Source organism: Ceratotherium simum, chromosome 28 (assembly GCF_057802395.1).
Source record: "Ceratotherium simum simum isolate JZ-2026a chromosome 28, ASM5780239v1, whole genome shotgun sequence".
Lineage (NCBI taxonomy): Eukaryota > Metazoa > Chordata > Mammalia > Perissodactyla > Rhinocerotidae > Ceratotherium > Ceratotherium simum.
This window is the reverse complement of record NC_141927.1, coordinates 21,381,906-21,404,036: the sequence shown is the minus strand read 5'-3', so window position 1 is coordinate 21,404,036 and position 22,131 is coordinate 21,381,906. Positions and strand designations below refer to the sequence as shown.

The following is a 22,131-nucleotide window of genomic DNA, read 5'->3' as shown; positions in this document are numbered from 1 at the left end:
TTGGGAATATTGTGATGAGTGCTTAGTCTGGTTATGTCAACATATATTGTATTTTTTTGCAGTTATAGTGTCACTGCATAATAAACACAGTATTTTACCACATATTTTGATAAGGTAATCCACACTCCAGTGTGCCTTAAAAGTACACCATTCAAAGTACACTTTTCTTTTTTTGACAAAATGGGTATGAATTGGTAACAGAAAAAATAATGTTTGGTACAGAGAGATGAACGGCACTACAAATGCTGTCAGGTCATAACCGCATCACTGATTTTGTAGCACACCGAGGAGAAGTGTGAGATGATGAGAGTGCAGGTAGTTTCTGCCATAGCTACTTAACTTTCCCACTGTGGTGCAAAAGTAGCCATAGACAGTACATAAATGATAACTGTGGCTGCATTCCAATAAAACTTTATTTATGGACACTAAAATCTGAATTTCATATAATTTTCACATGTCAGGAAATATTCTTCTTTTGATTTTTTTCCCCCAATCATTTTAAAACTGTAGAAACCATTCTCATCACACTGGCCATACAGCAGCAGGCTGCTTTTGGCCTGTAGGCCATCATTTGCTGAGCCTTGCTCTAACAGAATATGGTGAGTCCAGAATTAATGGCTCAGGAACACTATAAAATTATCAGCCAAATATCTTACATCCAAAAGCTAGATTCAGTAAAGGTCATAATGTTCCTCTTATAGAAGTTATAAAATATATTACTTCTTAGAGGAAGAAGCCAAAATTGATACAAACTATGAAATTCAGCAACTACGTGGCTATTCAAAAGGCAATCTTTATAATTTCTATTTTTTTAGGAGGTGAAGATCAAAATACTTGCTATTTTATGTCAGCTTTAAAAAGAAGCCACAGTAAGTTATACCAAATGCATTAAGTCTTTCGGAATAAATGCATTCCTGGAAAGGAGAGAGAGAAATCAGTTCTTAACATTTAGTTCAGGTATTCATAAAGAATAAGCCAACACTATTGAAATGCAGAGGGCTTAGATTGATTTTTCAATTAAGACACTAATCATTAGTTAGTTAATGAAGTTACTGAGTTCTATTCATTTGCCCAAATTAAAGAAAAAAACCAATATCCCCCAAGTAAATATTTCTAAAACAAAATTACCAGTCATCAACAAGTATAAGAAAACATTTCTGAAGCCTTTATTTACAAAAGCTTTAAAAACAAATAATACCCTCGGTTTTGCAAATAATGTTTTGTTTAAAAAGGACCACCCAGTTATAGCATTGTAATATGAATAAAGAATGTACAAGGGAAACAAACCAATGTGGCTAACATTTAGATATTTGCTAATATTACTGGTTGAAGTGTAGATAACACACATCATAACTTGCAGTCAATCATTCAGGGTAGAGTTAATGATTACCAAAATGTCTTCCTACACATGCTCTGGTCTGGTCACATATTCTGCATGGCTAAATATTTCACAGTCTCTTCTGTCAATATATATAAAATAGATTGCAAAGATATACACAAAAAAATAAACAAGCATTACACTCCTCAGGTAATTTTATTAGCTATATATATAGCTAATATATATATAGCTATATATGTTTTGTATTTTGTTGTTTTGCACCAAATCTCTCCACTATTTATCTTTCTAACTGTGAAAGAACAATTTTTTGTCCTCTAATTTAATTGGGTACAAAATATACCTAAAGACTTGCTATCTTTGGACTTTAATGAAATTGATTTGTGGAATCAACAAATCAAGAGCATTGTAAGTATGGCTATAAAATTAAAAAAAAATGAAAAATAAGGGTCAACAGTGATGGAATAAAAAGAAGCAGATCAAGGGAAGTGGGCTATCAGAAAAGAACTGCAGCTTCAACATCTTGGATACCAGTTTCCTGGCAGACATTAAACATCCAATCACAAGGGATTTTTCCTGAAGGGTGTAAAGCTGGTTTGAAAAATTCTTCAGTCACAGAGCAGCCTACACATGCCAATTAGAAACCAATAGACACTAGATGTGCTTGGAAGATTAAAACACTACGTACAGAATCAGCAGTTACTAAGCTCCTCAGTAGTTTTTTTGTCTTTTTTTTTTGCAGTCTTGCTGAATCAACCGTTTGCACAATGCATGTGCTATATTTCTGTGGGTCAAAAACAAGTCAATACTGTATAAAGTTGGCAGATGGTCATTTTTCCAGCTAAGAGCATGAAAAACCAACATTTCTGATAAAACAGAGGATCTGAGTCAGAATCACTCTCTAAAGTGCAAAATTGATGGTCCACAATCTCAAATAGCTAAAACTCCTGCAGAATGATAGGGAGACATGAAACAGGGAAATAAATTATAGTCAGTGCTAGTTAATTTAGAAAAGGAAAAAACAAACCAAGCTCAAGGATGTGAAGTTTATCAAAATATGCAATATGATGTAGCTTTCCCAACTCTGTCACACATGCCTGCTAACAAGTATATTAAGGCCAAATTTAACCTGAATGCTTTTCTATTTATTAAGATGTGAGATAGGAATGGTCATACTTAATACTCAAAGCCGGAAAATAAAATGGTCTATGAAAGAAAAAAAAAAGTACTGTCTATTATTCAAGGGATTCAACCAGAGATAAAACCTATATACAAGTATGTGTGTAGCTCAAATAAAATAAAAATAAAAGGACTATTTCATGTCATGACTGCTTGTTGGCTTCCTCTTCATATGCATTCCCTGTGCCATTCTGTACATAGGATGAACCAGAACCAAGGCCATACAAATGACCACAATATTTGGCATCATCAATATGATCTTCAAAGAACATCTAAAAAGGAATTTTGGAAAAAAAAAAAAAAAAAAGATAATTTTAACCAAAAGGTACCACTGGTAATTTATATTTCAGCAATGTAAGTACTGACTGTTCATTAACTATAATGACAGCTCTTTTCTATGGTGCTCCTTTGAGGCCACACATTTAAATTCAATGAATAAGACTGATGTTCTCAAGGAATACAGAGCTCAAAAGAAACCAAAGAAAAAGACTACAAAAAAATGTTTAAACACGTCTTTCTTATTAACATTTAGACCATTTTTATGAGAATTTGTAATCATGGAAAAATGGCAGACATTTTTATTCCATTAATTTAACAATATTCAACAGTAAGAATGAATGAAAATAGCCAATGATGCGGGGAAGAAAAGTTTAGTTTTATCAGAAGCCTTGAGTCTATGTAGAAGGCTGAGTTGGCTAAAAACAATCAAACCCTAAACATATTCTGGACAGTAAAATAAATCTGAACATTCACATAAGTTACTATCCTTAAAGAAGAAAAGATAAATATAAATTAGCAGAGAATCCACCATTAATTGAACCATTAAAGCATTTAAAAAATGCAAAGCTGAAAATCCAAAAGGTTGTTTTAATTCTCTAATGTAGCACTGGGAAGAAGTACAAAACAAAATGTTTACTTGTCAAGAATAGACAGTCAAATCACTTCTGAATCAATATCACTGGGCAAAACAGCTATTACACTTTCTATTAGTAATACATTTCTACAAAAAACTTTCAATTCCCAGAAGACTTCTCATTCAATTCTTTAATGTCTAAGAGGATATAACTCAAAAGGAATCTATGGTAAATATTTTGCAAAAAGGAAAACTTTTTTTCTAAGCAGAAAAGTCCATTCTATTTTGTTTTTGCACAACCTTCTTTTCATTGCATTTACCTACAGCGAGGTATACCTGTGCATATCACCTAATTACATAACCTAAGAGTAGACTTGGATTCATTAAATTTCATCCTTCCATACCTAACTTCTTTATATTTGAGGAATTTATCTCTGCTTTTTGCCACTTAAGGAGGGTCTGCCCAATATGATTTTTGATTCTACTACTACTGCAGATTTATTTAACCCTGTGTAAGACTCTGTGTAAGACTCAATTTACTAATAAGCACGAGTCCTACTCTATAAATCCTCAAAGTATTGAAGAATGGCATAAGCAAATATTATTGTTACCAGCAATTTAATGCCTGAGAGAAGACAATGCCGGGGGAACTGAGCATATGGATTCCTTAAGTTGGTAGAAGCAGCACTGATGTGGTCTATAGAAAGAACTCTGGAGTTCTCCCACTAGTGTGTGACCTTGGATAAAAGTTACTAGCCTCTGGCCTCAGTTATCTCACCTAAGAAATAATATGGCTGCACCTACATGATGTCTAAGAAATAATAACGGCTGGACCTACATGATGTCTAAGAAATAATGTGGCTGGACCTACATGATGATAGTTTAAATTTTTTAATTTTTCAGTCTACGAACAACTTATATTTTCATTTCCTTCTGAACTACATTTCAAAATGACTTATTTTTGAATATTCAAGTGTGTAGACATGACTTATATGGTATCTCTAATTATATCTTCATTTATTAAGTTCTTATTGCCCCAAAACTTTTGCCGTAAGATTTTTAATGTTCTCAATCTAACAACCAACTGATAAAAAGGCACTGATGTCTTCATACTTCTCTCATTTTGAAAAAGGCCATTCCTGTGAGCAATGAATCAGATCCTGCCTGATGTTGTGGTCCTATCCGTTCCAGCTCTAACTGTTCAGCAACTTCCTGTAAACCACCCTAGAAGAAACAAAAACTGCCTGTCAAAATAGAGCAACATTGCAATGCCTGAATTCACAAATTACATAACTTAGACACTGACCAAAATATTTTAGTATGTAAAGATGGACCATATGAAGACTGGAAAAGAACAGAGAATGTGAATTACTAATGTATTTGTTGAATGTGGGAGGAGTTTATAATTTAATAGAAAATGAGATCCTAATTGGGAAAATCTATCTTCATCATATGCTTTAGGGCATGTGACAGTCAAATAACTTTCCTAAAGATATAGGGGAAGCAGATCATATACAAGGTAACAGCTACAGAGGGTAACATTTACTGAGTACATTCAAGTCAATCCATCCATCAATCAATTATTATAAAACTGACTGTAGGCAGTTACTTTAAAATTTTCTTAAGCTTCCCACCAATCCATCTGTAAATAGTTTCATCTAAATAATTTGTACAAAACAAAGCTATTATGACTAATCAAATCCCTAAGAATTCACTAAGTGCTTAACTATGGTTTTATTAGTTAGAAAGAAAAAAAAGTGTTCTTATAAGAATACAACTCCTTAGAAGGGTCTGCTAAAAATCTGCCTATGTTAATATTGCTATGTTAATATTGCTAGGATTAAAAAAGAAAGATAATGTGAGTGAAAGGAAGGAAGAGAAAGAGAAGAAGGGAGAGAGGGATGGAAGGAGAATGGGGGAGAGAGGAGGGAATGATGGGGAGAAAGTAAAGAAGAACATCAGGATCAACAACAAAACAAACACAAAGAAATTCCTCTCTAAATTGTTAAGGCCTCTACAACCAAACTAGCCCTTCTCTACGTCACAGCTTGAAACAGGGCTTTGTAAAGCAGTTGCTTCTGTGCTAAAAATAACATGAGGATTAGGTATCAGCAGCTGCTTAGGAGAGCAACAGAATAGGGCCGTTCACTACGGTTGACTATAGGTCAAAAAGCACCTTTGTCATTAACTTAAATTTTAACACAGCAGCTCTCTCGGGGCATATTCAGAATATCTGATGTACTTAGAAATTTTCCAATAACATACACATAATGAGCAATAATTTGGTTCTCTGTTCCCGAAAACTGTCATTGTACAGACAGGTCAAATTTTACAAAGCATTTCCAAAGCCAGATTAAAACATTTAGGCCTTGGATTCTCAGCATGCAATACTTTTCAGGGGGCGGGCTGAGTTTCTAGAGAAGTAAAAATATTCTACTGCAAGTTCCACTTGAGTCACAGGTCCAAGTCTCTTCAAATTGCACAGAATTCTGTTGCTCTTAGGTGCTACAAACATCAAATACTCTTTCTTAAAAATTTCCCTGGTAATATGCCGTATTCTGTAATGAGGCAAGCAAATGTTGGCCAAAAGACTGCTTCTTTTATGATTTCAGTTCATTTGTCAAAAGCAAAGTTTCCTTGCTGAATTCCTAAATTTTTTCTTTCTGCTTAAAAGTAAAGCTCTTACAGTTTTTACCATCTCCTCAATGTACAACTTTACCTGCACTTCTAAAAGCCTGGTGAGAAAACTTGATCAACTCTTATGTAGGTTCTATGAAACAACCACTTGATCAAAATGTTTTTTTTTGTTACCTCTTAAATAAAACACACCTAAAAAAAATAAAACCACTCTATTCCTTAGGAGTCTGCACCACTGTAGGGGAATCTGTTCTCAAGCTGAAGGAGCACTTTTCCTTATTAAAGAAATTTTTCTTTTGGAAGAATCAACGTTGAGAAGTAACAAACTATTACACACACATTCAGCAGTGTCAGAATGTAAGCTACTGTCCACCTACTACTAACAAGCTGACATCTTTGGGCCAGGAAAAAAAAATTTTTAGCTATGTAATCCTAGGAACATTATCCTCTGACTAGAACCAACCAAATAATCTCCAGCCAAGATAAGCTGAAAAGAAAGCTTCTTTTTGCCACACTACTGACTGCATCTGCACACTGCTGCACACTCATCGGCACACTGCCGGCCACCTCCGAGTTTACCTCGCATGGACAGGTTACGCGCATGTTGGGAGACAGTGAGAACCTCAACTTCTGTGCATGAGCCTCATTAGTCCTCACATTTCTGTGCTCAGGTTTATGATTTTCAATCTGACAATGATAGAAATCTGATCCTTGGTTTAAATTTTGTTGAAAACTTATTCTGCCAATATATACTGAAGCTTTGAAAAAGGATTTCCTATAAATTATTTATGCAAGAAAAAGAATCAAATCACCAGATAATGTAAATGCATTTAATATTAATACTTAAAAATATGGTTTAAAACAACATCTTAGCCTCAGATCTTATAGGTCAGTCAGTGTGAATAGTGTGCTGATTACAGATAAAGCCACTAGAAGCCTTACTTTGAGATTTTTGCAGCTCTTCATGAGGTACTTCACATCATAAATGACAGGAAAAAACAGTCGAAGGATCTCAAAGAAGTCAAGTTCTTCTTCAGGCAAGTTAGAGTTGGTCAGGATTTTGATTAAATAGCCAAAGTCATAACCACTACAAAAGGGTTAAAAGAATACAGAAGAGGGACACATAAATACCATAGAGATCAAAAAAATAAATTTTTTCTCATACAAATATTGAGTCACATTATAGGCAAAAAGGGAATCAACCAAAAAAAAAGTGCACACAAGAACAGAGAAAATAAACACCTTTACAATGATAATGGGAAAATGCCATCATCTTACCCCAGTGCTAAGAACTGTCACTTTATCATTCAGAGATATCAATATACAGATCTATACTACATCCCAAGCCTGCAGTCACTAAACTACTATTTTGCTGATCTTTGAATAGAGAACTCTTCAACAAAAGAGTATTAAACTGCCCATAGTAGATGTCTCAAAAAAAAATTTAAGGACTACGAAAATGGAGAAATAAAGATGGATAGAAACTTGGCCCAAAATGTCAAAAGGCAGCAGGAGAATTGGCAAAAATAATGCAAACCTTCCCTTCTTTTACATAAAGAGGTCATATAGTTAAAAGATCCAAAGAGCAATTCCCTAACAAAGTATTTTCACTTCTACTAAGTAACTTTATTAATAATACTCTCTTCCATTACAATTCTCTTCCTATCTCATTATGGCTCCGCAAGAGATACTAATGGGAATGTTGCACGTGAAAGAAGGCAGTAAAGGCTGAGAACTACTATCTAGAGAATAAAATACCGACTCCCAAACTTGAATCAAGATCTGCTATCTCTACTGTTTGGATTTCCACAGGTTTCTCTCTCGCTACACTCCCGTGCCACAATTACACACTCTTTTCCCTGTCTACCTTTCCTTCAAGAGCCCGGCTCTCAGAGAATTCTTATACACGTTGTTTTCTTGTACTACACTTTATAAAGTTCATGCAGTTTTCTCCACTAGTCTGAAGGGCAGATATATTTTAAAAATATCTTTTAAAAAATCCTTACCGCACATACATAGTTGGAACTCAATAAATATTAGATAAGAGATGCTATTAACATTATCTTTTGGGGGAAATACAAAATTTCTACTTAATGTTCAGAATTTCACTTCTAATTTTAAAAAGAAAAAAAAAGCTTTACCATTGAAGACCATTAAGGAATATCAAGGTATAAGCAATAAACAGCAGAGACCTTTAAATTTCTCGTAGTTGGCAAAGAAGTAACTTTTGCTGTCTACCTAAAATATAAGTCAATACAGCATTTGCTTACTACTGGTCAAGTAAGATTATAGAGTTCAGGATTATCAATTTCTTAAACTAGTTCTTATCTATTAGAAATAGATTAGAACATGAAGAAAATATTTAATGACGTTTAGTAGAATAAAATCTTAACATTTCTTGACAAATATTCAAATGTATCAGTCTAACCTAGACTCTAAATAAGACATAAACTTTCTGTTTTTGTTCATCTTAGTATCCCCAGTGCCTAGCACATAGTATTTGCTCAGAGTATTTTACTATGTCAAACATAGTAAAAGGATAGAAAAATACTTTCCAGTTCTTTTGTATCTTCCTGACCAGGAAAGTAAAAAAAAAAGAACAGAAAAAATGTTCCTCAAATTAACAGAGACTCAAGTCTTGTCTCCTGACGTACAGGCTCAAGTGAAGGAAAACAGAGAGAAAAGATGCCAGGTGAGAATTTCAGATCTTCCTGGACTTACAATGGGGTTACCTCTTGATAAACCCATCATAAGCTGAAAGTATGGTAAGCTGAAAATGCATTTAATACACCTAAGCTACCGAACATCATAGCTTAGCCTAAACTATCTTAAACGTGCTCAGAACACTTAATTACTCTGCAGATGGGCAAAATCATCTAACACAAAGCCTGTTTTATAATACAGTGTTGACTATCTCATGTAATTTATTGAATACTGTACTGAAAGTGAAAAACAGAATGGTTGTATGAGTACAGAACGGATCTAAGTGTATCAGTACCCTCGTGATCGCATGGCCGACTGGGAGCTGTGGCAGCTGCCGCTGCCTAGCATCATAAGAGAGTACTGTACCACATATCGCTAACCCCAGAAAAGATCAAAATTCAAAATTCGATGTACGGTTTCTACCGAATGCGTATAGCTTTCACATCACTGTAAAGTTGAAAAATCGTTAAGTCAAACCATTGTTAAGGTGAGGACTGTATGTAGTTATGTTCAATACTTTCAACTCAAAAACTGCTGCTCAGTACTGCACCAAAGCTTACAATATGAACAGTCCCTCACTATAATCATTCCACAGGCCAGAGCTGGAAAGTCTAAAGCATGCAGGAGACACTTATTTTTTAAAAAAATGTGTGAAGTGGATGAACATTATTACCTGCACAATACAATGCTTTTTAAAAACATAACAAAAGGCCAAATAAAATCATTACCAAGGCCACTTTTAGTCCCTGGCCTGCCAGTTTTAGCTTACCTAGCTAGGAAAACACTTTTACTTGGAAGTCTACTTTTACAAAATGGACTAATTTCCTTTCTAGAAATTCTCTTCAACAATCTAGTTTTATTTTATAATAACAAAGAATTAAAAACTACCACTTACTGAGAATTTACTGTGTGAAGTACTTTGCCATCGAGTGGATTCTGACTCCTAGCACTTTACCAGATGCTTTAAATATATTATTACTGATAATTAAAATCTACCACACCCACTCCTAGCATTCTCGTTGCTGTTTTTTTCTCCATAGCACTTATCACCATCTAATAAACCACAATATAAATTTCATCATTTAAAAAAATTGTCTGCCTACTCCCACCAGAATGTAAACTCCATGAGGACAAGGATTTTAGTCTGTTGTGTTCATGGCTTAATTACTAGAATCTTATCACAGTGCTTGGCATATAGTAGGTAATAAATACTTTACTTACTTTATTTTTTTAATGAATGAATGGTTTCCTTCTAAGGCTTAGGAATGTTAAATAACCCTAAGTAGCACAGATTCCAAATGGCATTGCTGGATTTAAACCAAGATCTATTTTTCCAGCCTGTACTTTTTCCACTATGCAGTACTGTCTCTCTCATAGGCTAAAAAGGATCCCATATTATTAAATTAACCTTAAGTAGACCAACATTAGCCTCTTAAGAGTTAGAAGACTGCTATATGGCAGCAGATTCTTTGTAGAACTAAGCCTGAAATTGCTGAATCAGTGACCCAAGCCAAGTGTGAGGCAACTGGGAAATGGTAACACAAATGCCATTTTCAACGCAATCTTATTACCTATGAAATGATAACCATTTGACTCCTTCACAGAGGACCACTCCCGATGTCATAAGAAGTTCTGCAAAGTACTGGGTCTCAATTCCTTCCTCTTCATGCTTTTTAAACTGGATGCCAGATGTTGTCAGTAACTCTATAGAGTCCTGGGCATACATGTCCTCCCTGGCAGGAGAAAAAGACAGACAACATTCAAAAGTGCCATATTTCCAACAAACTGTTTTTCTCCCACTTACATCTACAACTACAGTGCCAGAAACAAGAGAGAGGACTGGCTTGGGTCCAACTATTCCAATGCTTCAGATATATGAAAGAAAAATTCAATTTAAATATAAAGGTCATTGTTTCAGAAAAGTGTTCATACAGTAAATAACCATTCAAAACAGCCCAATAGTGAGATTTTAATCTTTACTATCAACTCAATTTCATTAGCCTTTCACAAGTTAAATAAATTTAACTGGGTTTGAAAAAAGGGTCTGCTACTCACCAGGTGCTACCACCACAAAGTAACAGACATGTTCTTTTCAGGGGCTTTCGGTCTCAGCAGCCATTTTAATGCTGCCAGATGGAGCTGTAGCCACAGGGGTGAGGGCCTACGTCCATCTCCCATGCTCTCAGCAGCACCAGGAAGGAGACCAAGTGGAAAACATCTCATGGGCTGAGATAAACTACATTCTGTCTTAAAGAAAAAGGAGATGCTTCCTCTCACTAATGATGAGCCTTCAAATGGCTCTAGTAAGCAGTAAGCTGTTAAAAGTGAAGGACTCTGCTATAACAGTAATAATTTCTTCTTCTGGCAATCTTAATCCTAGAAGATCAGCTTCCAAAAATCAAGCCAGGAAATCTAAATCTAAACCAATTCTTCAAGATTTTACTTAAGCCAAAAAGAAAGCTATCTTTAATTTGTAAGCATAAACACACAGGTATCCAAAATATTAAATTAAATTTAAAAAGTGATCAAAATGAAGGTATATGTTTCTGAGAACAAATGAAAAGTATTTTGTGCATTGCCCATCAGATTTTTCTTTTCATTTACTTTTTAAATCATGAGAATACTGGTTTCCACTACTTAGCAAAAGAAAATTCTACTAAAAGCTTTAACAAAACTAATTAAACCAAAAGGAACTTCACACTTGGGCCAAAAAGTATTCTTATGGTCTATTCCCTGGAAATCAATTTGTTTCTAAATGTCTGAAAAATAACAAAACTAGCGAGTGAAATATTTAAAAACAGAGGGGAACCACAACCATCACTTTAACTCAAAACTCCCCCTGGAAAATGCTTTAGGAAGAATATTTGAATAAATCTAACACAAGTTTTTTTCCACTAAACAATAGATATTACCGGCCTCATTATACTAAAAATATGTACCTGAAACTACTAGAATCCCACTCAGCAGGCCCAGATGCGCACACTGAGAGGCATGCTTTAGCAACGATAACCAACCAAAGGCATAACAGATTCTTTCTCCAGGCTCACATTATTCTGGGCCATATGCTTGCTTTACTTTCAGTTTATTGTCTCTCTCTCAGTCAGAAAATAAGCTTCAAGAGGGCAATAATTTCTGTCTGTTTTGTTCAATGTTATATCACCAGATCAAAAAACATATGAAGTGGAACAGTGAGTACTATGCTATTTAAATCAATACTTCTCAAACTTGCCCAATGATAATCATCACCCAGAGAGCTTATCAAAAATATGGGGTTCCCGGGGCCAGCCCCGTGGCTTACTGGTTAAGTTCAGCACACTCTGCTTTGGCAGCCCGGGTGCGGGAGGTTTGGATCCTGGGCATGGACCTACACCACTCATCAGCCACGTTGTGGTGGCAACTCACATATAAAGTGGAGGAAGAGTGGCACAGATGTTAGCTCAGGGCAAATTTTTCTCAGCAAAAAGAAAAAAAAAACAACAAATGAGGTTCCCAGGTCTCATACCTAGACCTACTGTATCATAATCCCCAGGAGAGAGACATGGATGAGTACCTCAGGTGTTTTATGATCAAGTAAGTTTGGTAAACAAAACTATGTATATAAATTATTTCCTTCGTTTTTTCTGCATAGTTCATGTACTTCAATTCAGATAAGTTAATTACTCACATAAATTTCACTGGACTAAATATTTAAAAATTCGGAACCAAATCCATGCTTTATAATATCCAATTCATTAGAAAGAGAAAGCTGGAAAACCCACATAGGTAAGCTAAATAAATCTCGAAATAGGATGAATAAAACTTGCTGTGGTAAGGGAAACTTCCTAATTGCTGTGACTCAATTCTCCAAATCAATAGACTGTCCCTTTCCCATGGTATCCATTTCAAGTTTTGAAATTACTCCACCCTGCCTACCCCACCCTCAAAAATCCTAGCAAATGTAGGAAAATATTAAAATACACTAATCTCAAAAGTAGTTAAAATATAGGTTAGTCAAAACATAAGAAATACTGCAGGTACAGAGGTTGGCTTACTGATTAGATCAAACTGTTTAGAACAGCAATGAACAGTCATGTGATCGCTCCTGACACTAAAGATTAATTAACTCAAGTTTAAGGTTGCAAACTATCCAGTTATAATAAGTGAACAGGAATGAAAGCCATATAAAAATCTCTAAAAAAAAGATTTTCCAAAAAAGCAGAGATACAAGACTATCCATCTCAAGTAGTCTCCTAAAGACAGAAACAACTTAACTAGGTATGCTAAATTCAGTAAATATATTGAAATTACATCTACCTACAAATGTAAACTTAGCCTACTATACAGATGCACATTTTTAAATATGCAGATTAAAGATTTTACAATTTGGAAAGGCCTCCAACCTCAAACCACTCCTAACTCACACACATTTCACATTTTTTAAAATGTAAACTCCCATATATTTAAATTTATGCTAAAAATCATGAGTAAGGTAAAAGACAAACTAGAATATAGACTGTCACAAATACACAGATGATTACTAAACTTAATATTTAATGAACACAAATCAAACAAACACAAAGATGCCCCCAATATCTGCCAGGGCTATGAAAGACAACATCAACAGCCTGCAACTCCATAACTGACAACTGCCCTTTAACCTTCAAATGCACAGGTAGCAACCTGTGCATTATCTGTAAAACAAACTAAAAACCACCCTTCTTTTGATTCTACAGTTCCTTCTACTTAATGGTACTACCTCCTTTTCACTGCCATTTTCCTTAAATGAAGTATCAGCTTCCTTTCTGTCACCACTGAATCCACAATTCCCTGTAATCTCTATTACACTATTAAAATGATTCTCTCAAATATCAAGAATTACTGCAATCATCAAATTAATGACTCTTTTCAAAGAATTCATTCTCATGTCCTGTGACTTGTTCGTGGAACTTTGTCCATAGTTTTCTTTTCTTCTTCTCAGCTTATCAATATGCCATTTCAATTTTCATGTACATTATCAACTCCAAATTCAGTTTGGAGAGAATTCCCATACACTGATCAGTATCTAACAATTTTAAGTCTTGGGCTTTGGCAATAGAGAGCTGACTGAAGAGTTATGGGAATGCTAAGTTATAATGACTATGACCAACTTTCCTCAACAAAATATATCCCTGGTGCCTAGCATAGCTGGTAACACATTCCTTCTAGGCACTCAATAAAAAAGTCCATTTTCATCTTTCTTCAATATAGCCAAGATTCTGTTCATGGTGCTCTGTCTTCACATCAGGTAGGACTGGTTTTAACTCCCAAATGGCCTTTTCTACCTAAATAATATTTCTCAGTATATCCTTTTCCTTAAACATCTCCTAAGACACTAACATTTGTATAAATGGTAGCAAAACTTGGTAGCAAAACTACAGTAGCCCTTTCTGTATAAAAAATAAATGTCTTTCAGAGATTGTGATAACAAAGCAGTTGTTATTAGAACAAAGATGTTTCTAGAAAAGGAAAATGTCAATTTTACCAAAACTGAGACACTGATGGATCACTTCCTACTCATGTACCGAGATCACAATGGTATCTTAGTTCAAAACAACGTTCTAGACATTTTTCTAAAGAAAATATACAGATGGCCAACAGGCACATGAAAAGATGTTCAACATCACTAATTATCAGGGAAATGCAAATCAAAACTACGATGAGATATCACCTCACACCCGTGAGAATGGCTATAATTAACAAGACAAGAAATAACAAGTGTTGGAGAAGATATGGAGAAAAGGGAACCCTCATACACTGCTGGTGGGAATGCAAACTGGTGTAGCCACTATGGAAAACAGTGTGGAGATTTCACAAAAAATTAAAAATAGAAATACCATATGATCCAGCTATTCCACTACAGGGTATTTATCCAAAGAACATGAAATCACTAATTCAAAAAGACATATGCACCCCTATGTTCATCACAGCATTATTCATAATAGCCAAGACTTGGAAGCAACCCAAATGCCCATCAATGGACGAATGGATAAAGAAGATGTGGTATATATACACACACACACAATGGAATACTACTCAGCCATAAAAAAAAAAAGCACAAAATCTTGCCATTTGCAACAACATGGATGGACCATGAGGGTATTATGCTAAGCAAAATAAGTTAGAGGAAGACAAATACTGTATGATTTCACTCAAATGTAGAAGATAAACAAACAAACATATTGCTAAGGAGAAGATTGGTGGTTACCAGAGAGGGGGGTGGGGGGAGGGCGAAAGGGGTAAACAGGCACATATGTATGGTGACGGATAAAAACTAGCCTATTGGTGGTGAACATGATGTAGTCTATAAAGAAGCTGAAATATAATAACATACATCTGAAATGTACACAATATTATAAGCCAATATAACCTCAATAAAATAATTAAAACAAACAACATAATTTTCTAATGATGAGCCTGGAAAATAAGTAGCAGGGAACAAATGAAATGATAAAGAACTAATTTTAAAAAGGGTTATCTTTTGGGAAAAGGATAAAAGGCAATTTTCAGCGTTTCAGAGCTGTAGTACTTATAAAAGGTTGTCATCAGTTTGAATAGAGATGAGTACTTTTTACCCTTTACAAGGTTCTAGAGAGTCCATTATTAAAACCTACAGAGTAAAATGGAGAATCACAATGCAATTATAAGCCATACTACTGCACCACTGACAACACTCCCTCTAAAATCATCAGCCCTGCTTTTCTTCAGATCTTCTATGCTAAATATCACATTATTCTACAGAGAATGGAGGTTCTTACATTGGCACTACCATTAATTGTCCCACAGCTTCTGTTACTATTTTTAAAATCAGATGTTAGATCATATTACACAAGTACAGGCTGTCAAATAGAAGGACATTGCAATATTGGACATACTTAAGACTGTATTAAACATTTCCCCAATTTGAAGTTAGTTTGTAAACAATATGCCGTCACCCAAAAACACTCTAAATTTCCCTAAGCTATCAAAACTACCCCTACCAATGATATAGAAGTATTACAAATAAGGAAACTGAGTTTTGACACAGGGCTTGGGTTATAATTCAGATTCTGGAAGAGAATCTGCCAGATTCTGAACTGTTTCTGAAAGAAACACCACGTTCAAGGATACTGTTACTTCTCCTATATGTAAGTTACAAGAGGTTCTGTGGGCTGACCTAGGACTATAACCATTATACATACATTGATTTGAAAGGAAAATGCACTTAAGTATCTAAGAAATGTCATACCACCTTTGACGTGTAATCTATTCATAAACCGGAGTATGACTATAATACTCTTCATAAGAGGGATAACTATCACAACAAAGATGGGTATATTTCAAACTACACACAAAGTGTGAAAGTAAAACTAATGTTGCAAGGTTATTTTTTTATCAAGAAGTACTTTCAACGCCCAAAGTTTTCCAAATTTCAAAAAAAGTAGCAGTAATACTTTTCAAATAACGTCTCTAAAATTCAAAGTATTTGAATTTAAAAGTCTTCACCCTAATTTTTTTGTCCCATAATAAAAAGAAAAAACCTAACCTTCTGAAATTTTAGATTTTAAACATTTCCAGGATAACTATGCCAAATTCAGTTAGAATTTCATTCACCATACTTGATGAAAACCACTAGCTAAAATTAAACTAAAAAAAAGTTTTAGTTATATTTATTTCCCACTTACGTCAAATTAAATTTAAAATTAAACTGCCAAGTTGAAGTTCCTGGAGGGTATTCTCCTTGCTCATTCATAAATGTCAGTCCTAGCTGAATTATCTTTAACAAGTCTACATTACACCGCAATAGCTGGTACTGATAGTCAGCATTGCTCCTGAATTCTCCGATGGGTCTTGCAACCACACCTGGAAACTCGGTGTCCTGTAAAATAGTTTTAAGATTCATTATTTACTAAGTGGTCAAAACCACAAACCACAAATTCCTAGAATAAATAATAAATTTTTGGTACAAGTCAAAGGATCTCATTATAGATGATATTCTACACATTCATATTCAATTATAAAATATCTTTTAATTAAAAAGAGCATTACTGAAATAAGTCAGAGGGAGAAAGTCAAATACCATATGATCTCACTCATAAGTAGAAGATAAAAACAACAAAAACCAAACACCAGAGGGGAAGGGGGGATGGAGGAGGGCAAAAGGGATGATTAAGCACATTTGTGTGGTGATGGGTGGTGAACATGATGTAATCTATGCAGAAATAGAAGTATAATGATCTACACCTGAAATTTATAATGTTATAAACCAATGTTACCGCAATTAAAAAAAAAAAGAATAACCTAGAAAAAACAAACTGTGAATATATATACACACACACACAAAAGTAAGGTCTTATCAGTGGAATTATTTTTAATTTCTTAATCCTTTCATTTATTCTACAAATATTTACTCTTCAAGGTGGTGAGCAGAGGATAATCAGAGAAAATAAATCAATTTGTGTAACAGCAACAGCAAAAAGCAAAAAGAAAAAACGAAAAAAAGAGCATTACTTTTCAGAGCCATAAAATAAAACTCTACAAACCTGACTTTTTCTTACGTTAAATATCATAACAGTAAAAAAATTATTATGTATAAGATATATATGATAAATGCAACCAAGAACTTTATTGCCAAGGAGGCAGAAAAGTCATAAATTCATGTTTCTCAAGGGGTATGTGAAACTATGCTCACAGTATTCTAAAGTTAAAACCAATGAAGAATTGGTTAAAAAGAATGGAAAATGCGTCACATTTTCCGATCATTTCTCTGAGAAAACGTTTATCTAAACACCAAAACCCTCCTAATTTCTTGTGCTAAAACAGTACTCTCTCTATTCTCCAAGACAGCATGTCATCAAAAATTGCATGCCACCCTCTTATTCCTGTAGAATGTTATCACATCTCTAATGTTGTCACTCCTTATCATCCAAGAAATAAACAATCATTATGAATTTCTATTGGATAAAAAAAAACTTCAATTCTAATTATGGGTAAGTACACCTTTATTAAATAGAACATTATCTATGTACAAATATTCATATTTTAACCAATCAACCTGCCCCTCCTCATAGAAGTGTATTTATTTATTTGCATTAAAAATAGTGAGAAAATGATACAACAGTTTAGTATTAAAATTCAAACTAGGAAGCTAAGAACAAAATCTAAATACCACGTCACTATGAAACAGTAAAAAAATTAAAACTTCTCTAAATTCTGTCCTACTCAACAACCACTTTTATTGGATGCTATGTGTTATGCTAGGTGTTGGGGGGAGAAAGGATGATTAAGATACTAACCCCTTGCTTCACAGAGCTAATAATCTAGAAAATAGGAGAGGCGTTTTAACAGACATACAAAAGTATAGTAGTGAAGAATCAAGATAATTAGACAGTCTAGGCAGATTGAACAGTATCTGCAAAAGCAGAGATACTTAACAGCAAAGTGTGCTCATGGAACTCCACTGATAATTTAAAACAAACAACAAACACTGCAGTTCCACAGTGTTTCACTGGGAGATCTGATTTTTTGTTTGAGAGAGAGATCCAGGAGCTCCCTAGCTTCTGGAAACTCATCTATTATCAGTTAGGCCTTGGTGTTGCTAGGAGCTGACCTGGCTCTCATAGCTAGATCCTAATGTTCTTCTATTGGATATAAACAATTTCACACTTCATCATCAGACAAGGCCACTATGTAATCATGACTGAACATAGACAAAAACGTAAACATTGCCCAAATCACAAAAATGACCAAAAATCCTTGGATCTTGGCTAATATGAGTGGCTGTTGCTTCTTTACAGCGACAGCCTCACACTAGTCTTCATTCATTCCAGTTAAGACTCATGAAGATACCCTATCATGGAATTACTCAGATTCTCAACATCATCCAATCCAGAGCAAAGCCCCGCTTCCTTAATCCCTCCCTAAAACCACCTGACACAAGCCCAGATTCTCGAAGTCCTTTCTTACACTCTCTTTCTCAAGTGCCCCACGGTTCCAATGGTATGCATTTTCCCTCACTGCAATGAGTAATAAATCCAACTTGTCACATTACAGCTGTATTCCTGGCAGCCTTTGGTTGGAGGACACTGACAAAATATTCTTTTCATAATTAAATGAATCCCTAAAAAGATCAACCAGAAGGGTTGAATTCAAGACTTTTAAAATTCCTCTTCCCCTTTTATAAGAAGGATTTTAAGGACTTAATCATATGCATACCATAGCAACGTAATTATATTTTCGGATAACTTGACGAATTTTCTTCATCTCTTCATCCAGGTTGCAAGCCCAGACTTCACAAATTCTTTGGCTATGATCTACTGTTGCTGCTGGCATAGTGAGGGCACAAGGAGTCTAGATGCCAAGCATCAAAATGTTATACTTGATTGAAGATTTGTTTCATAAAATACTTTATCCTTTATTTGTGCACCTGTCAAAATAAAAACCAAAATAAAACCCAGCTATACCAGAAATCTGAATCATAGAATCATTGAGCTGACAGAAACCTAAGAGATTATTTATTCAAAGTCCTTGATTTATCAGAAAACCAAAGTTTAGGAAGTGACTTGTCTAGACAAGTCACAATACTAATCAGTAGGAAAAAAAGGACTACAACACACGTTTTCTGCTTCTAAAATGAATGTTATGTAAATTTAGGTTTTTATGTGTACATGCTAATTATTTTTTTAAAACTTTCCATTAATTAATATTGCTCTGAATTCAACTCACTCTCTGAAAACTTTATGAAGACGTCCATGTCCGATAAAAATGAAAAGTTAAATACTGATACACACGTGACAAGATCAGATGTTACTAGGACAAAGATAGTGTTTGCTTTTATTCCTCACTAATAGATCATTCAAAATCTGATATAATTACAAAATCTGCTTTACTGGCATTTATTCAAGTCCAATTAGAGGGAACAAAAGTAAACCAATTAAAAAAAAAAAAAGCTCTTTCTGAGAAAGAAGTAACAGTCACAGAAATTGTTCAGATGTCCATAACTGCAGGAGGGAGAAAGAAGGGAAGCAACAGAGTGTCTGCATCTCAAATTTTCTCTCTTTCTAATTTCCTAAAACTCAGAGCATTTTCCCTGGTTTACCAAACACACATCGCACGTTTCTGGTCCGTAAACACAGGTTTCCTGGTGTACAATGGTAAGACTACAGACCAACATCTTGATTCTTGGGTAGGGAAATTCCAAATACTCCTTTCATTTTTCACACAAGTTTGACAAGATCGTAACAAACAAGGGTAAAAGAGGGAATTGTGACCCCCTCCCTTCTAAACTCCGCAGTCACAAATGTAGCCTCAAGTGCTCTAAGAGAAACCAAACACCCAGGGGGGCCCTTCTTCAGAGCCCTCCCCAATCCGCTAAACACACACACACACACTTTAGAAAGACCCTGCAGTTGAACACTGCTTTCCTCCACCTCTCTCTCTACTACAGTTCCAGAAGCCCGGAAGAGGCACCAAAGGCCTCCTCATTACTGGAGGTAGCATCCCCGTAGTGCAGGTTCCCAAAGAAACGAGAGGACAGCACAGAGGTATTCAAGTCATCGATAACGCTCTTCCCTGGCAGAGAGCCAGTGCGAAGGTGCCGATAACCATTTACTGGAGCCAGATTAATTCCCAGGCACTGCAGCGTGAAGGAATACGAGGAGCTGAGGATCTAGGCCACCGCCCTCCGCTCCCAATTTCCGTCCCACAACATCGAGGCTCCAGGTACAAAGCCTTCACGTCATCACTCCGCGCCATCCCCCTGACAGACGCCTAGCCCCCGTTACCCTCCCCCTTCCACCCGCCGCCTCGCTCTTTCCTTCGCCAGCCGCGCTCCAGCTGGCGCCATCGCGCACCCTCTCAGGTCGACCGTTCCCGCCCCTTTTCTACTTCCCCAACCCGCCCCTCCCCCGCAGGGCTGCGGCGGACGCAAGATCTACTTGTGTCGCTGAGCTCGCGGTCCTCCTCCTCCTCCTCGCCATAGAGACAGCACCCAGCGGTGGCGGCGGTGGCGGTGGTAGCGGCGGCGGCAGCGGGTGCCCCATAGACACCTCTTGCCCAGCAAAGGGGAAAGGGGAGCCGGAGCTGCGCCGCACCGTACTGCGCCGTCGCTTCTCGCACGTCCTGGCGGGGGCGCTAGATGATGACGCGACACGCAGAGGGGGCGGGACACGCAGGTGACGGAGGCTGGGGAGGTGGAGCGCTGCGCGGTCAGGCTCGCTGATTGGCTGGTTTGGGCGTCAGGGTCGTGAAGGTAGGAGTTCTTTCTCTCCAGCTGCCGGCAGTCAGAGCATGCCCCCCAGAACCAGAGGCTCTCCGGCCGGGCTGGGTTAGAGAAGACGCGGCCTCCCGGCACTTGGGCCCCGGGCGTCCCGGCCCGCTCCTCCGTCGCTGGAGAACCGCCGGGCTGAGCAACTGGGAGAAGCAGGCCAGAGCTTTCTAGGGCCTCGGGCCCGGGGACCGGTGGAGGATGAGCTGGCTCTTTCCCCTGACCAAGAGCGCCGCCTCCTCTTCGGCAGCTGGGTCTCCCGGTGGCCTCACCAGCCTCCAGCAGCAGAAGCAGCGGCTGATCGAGTCCCTCCGGAACTCACACTCCAGGTGACTGGCCGCTGCCTCTTCTACAGGAGGAAAAAGTAGGGCGGGAGGGCGGGCTGGTCTAACCACACTCACAGCTTCTCAGGCCAACTCCCCGCCAGCTGCCTTATTTTGATAGACCTCCCTTCGTCCTGGGTCGCACGCTTGCTCTCCCATCCCTGACCCGTGTTCAGGATTTTCCTCCAGACCCTCCCTTCCTCTTGCCCCACCACTGCTCGGCTCATCTAATTCTGACTTGCTCATCCCTCCTGACACATCGCTGCTGACTGTAATCTGTCTCATAGTCTTTGCCCTTCTTCCTCACTCACCTTTCACCTGATTGCTGTGTTGGCAGAATTATTAAAATACTGTACTTGGCTAAAAAGAATTGTGAAAAGTAATCTCCAGGTTTCGCAAAGAGTGAAAATTTTTGAAAAAAACTGTTGAAACATCAGAGAGGAAAGCCAAACGTTTCATCAGTGAATTCTTCTTGTCTGGAAGTGACATACTCAATCCTCTTAAGTCTCTAATTTTAGATTTACCCTGTTCCAACAGCCTCCCCCTCTCAGGCAGCTACCAGTTTCCGTACGTTTTTCACTCTGTTATTCTTGTTTCCACACTCAGGAAACCTTATATTCATGCCTTATATTCATCTTGATTGTTCTGTTGTCTTCTTGTGAGTTTTTCGTTTTCAGCATGGTCAGATTAGAAATATTTTGCAATTTAAATTATTTCATCTGTTTTTCCTGTAAACTGGTTTGCTGCAGACTTTTGTCTTGCAAATGTCTGTGGCCTCTAATGGTTTTCAAAAACTAGAACTGCTTCTTTATATTATATGAATTATGCAAGTATATTTAGT

General features: G+C 36.7%; 2 protein-coding genes across 4 annotated transcripts in view; one reads left to right on the top strand and one right to left on the bottom strand.

Annotated features, from left to right (window-relative positions):
* Positions 1-1,142: 1,142 nt before the first annotated feature.
* Positions 1,143-20,810, bottom strand: CNOT7 (CCR4-NOT transcription complex subunit 7). Of its 2 annotated transcripts, none has more exons than XM_004428790.3 (7): positions 20,639-20,810; positions 18,918-19,128; positions 16,388-16,581; positions 10,280-10,441; positions 6,948-7,092; positions 4,482-4,592; positions 1,143-2,787 (listed from the first exon to the last, which is right to left on the bottom strand). In XM_004428790.3, exons 2-7 carry the CDS (start codon positions 19,032-19,034, stop codon positions 2,659-2,661), a joined length of 858 nt encoding a protein of 285 aa, XP_004428847.1. In that variant the 5' UTR covers positions 19,035-19,128; positions 20,639-20,810; the 3' UTR covers positions 1,143-2,658. The 2 variants fall into 2 exon arrangements, with proteins under 2 accessions (XP_004428847.1, XP_087274575.1); XM_087418449.1 differs by lacking the exon at positions 20,639-20,810 and adding an exon at positions 20,190-20,337.
* Positions 20,811-20,943: 133 nt separating this feature from the next.
* Positions 20,944-22,131, top strand: part of VPS37A (VPS37A subunit of ESCRT-I) — a 42,044-nt gene continuing 40,856 nt past the window's right edge. Inside the window, exon 1 of one of the 2 annotated variants that reach the window (XM_087418447.1) lies at positions 20,944-21,296. In XM_087418447.1, coding sequence (XP_087274573.1) covers positions 21,169-21,296 — 128 coding nt within the window. In that variant the 5' untranslated portion in view covers positions 20,944-21,168. The remainder of the gene's footprint in view (positions 21,297-22,131) is intronic. The other variant, XM_087418446.1, reaches the window with a different exon arrangement.

Excerpts from the sequence above, each read along its gene's own strand:
- CNOT7 (XM_004428790.3), bottom strand. The coding sequence starts at position 19,034 with ATGCCAGCAGCAACAGTAGATCATAGCCAAAGAATTTGTGAAGTCTGG. Across the intron at positions 10,442-16,387 it reads AATTTTAAATTTAATTTGAC|GGAGGACATGTATGCCCAGG; the intron begins GTAAGTGGGAAA and ends TTCTCCTGCCAG. Across the intron at positions 7,093-10,279 it reads AAATGGTTATCATTTCATAG|TGGTTATGACTTTGGCTATT; the intron begins GTAATAAGATTG and ends ACCCTTTTGTAG.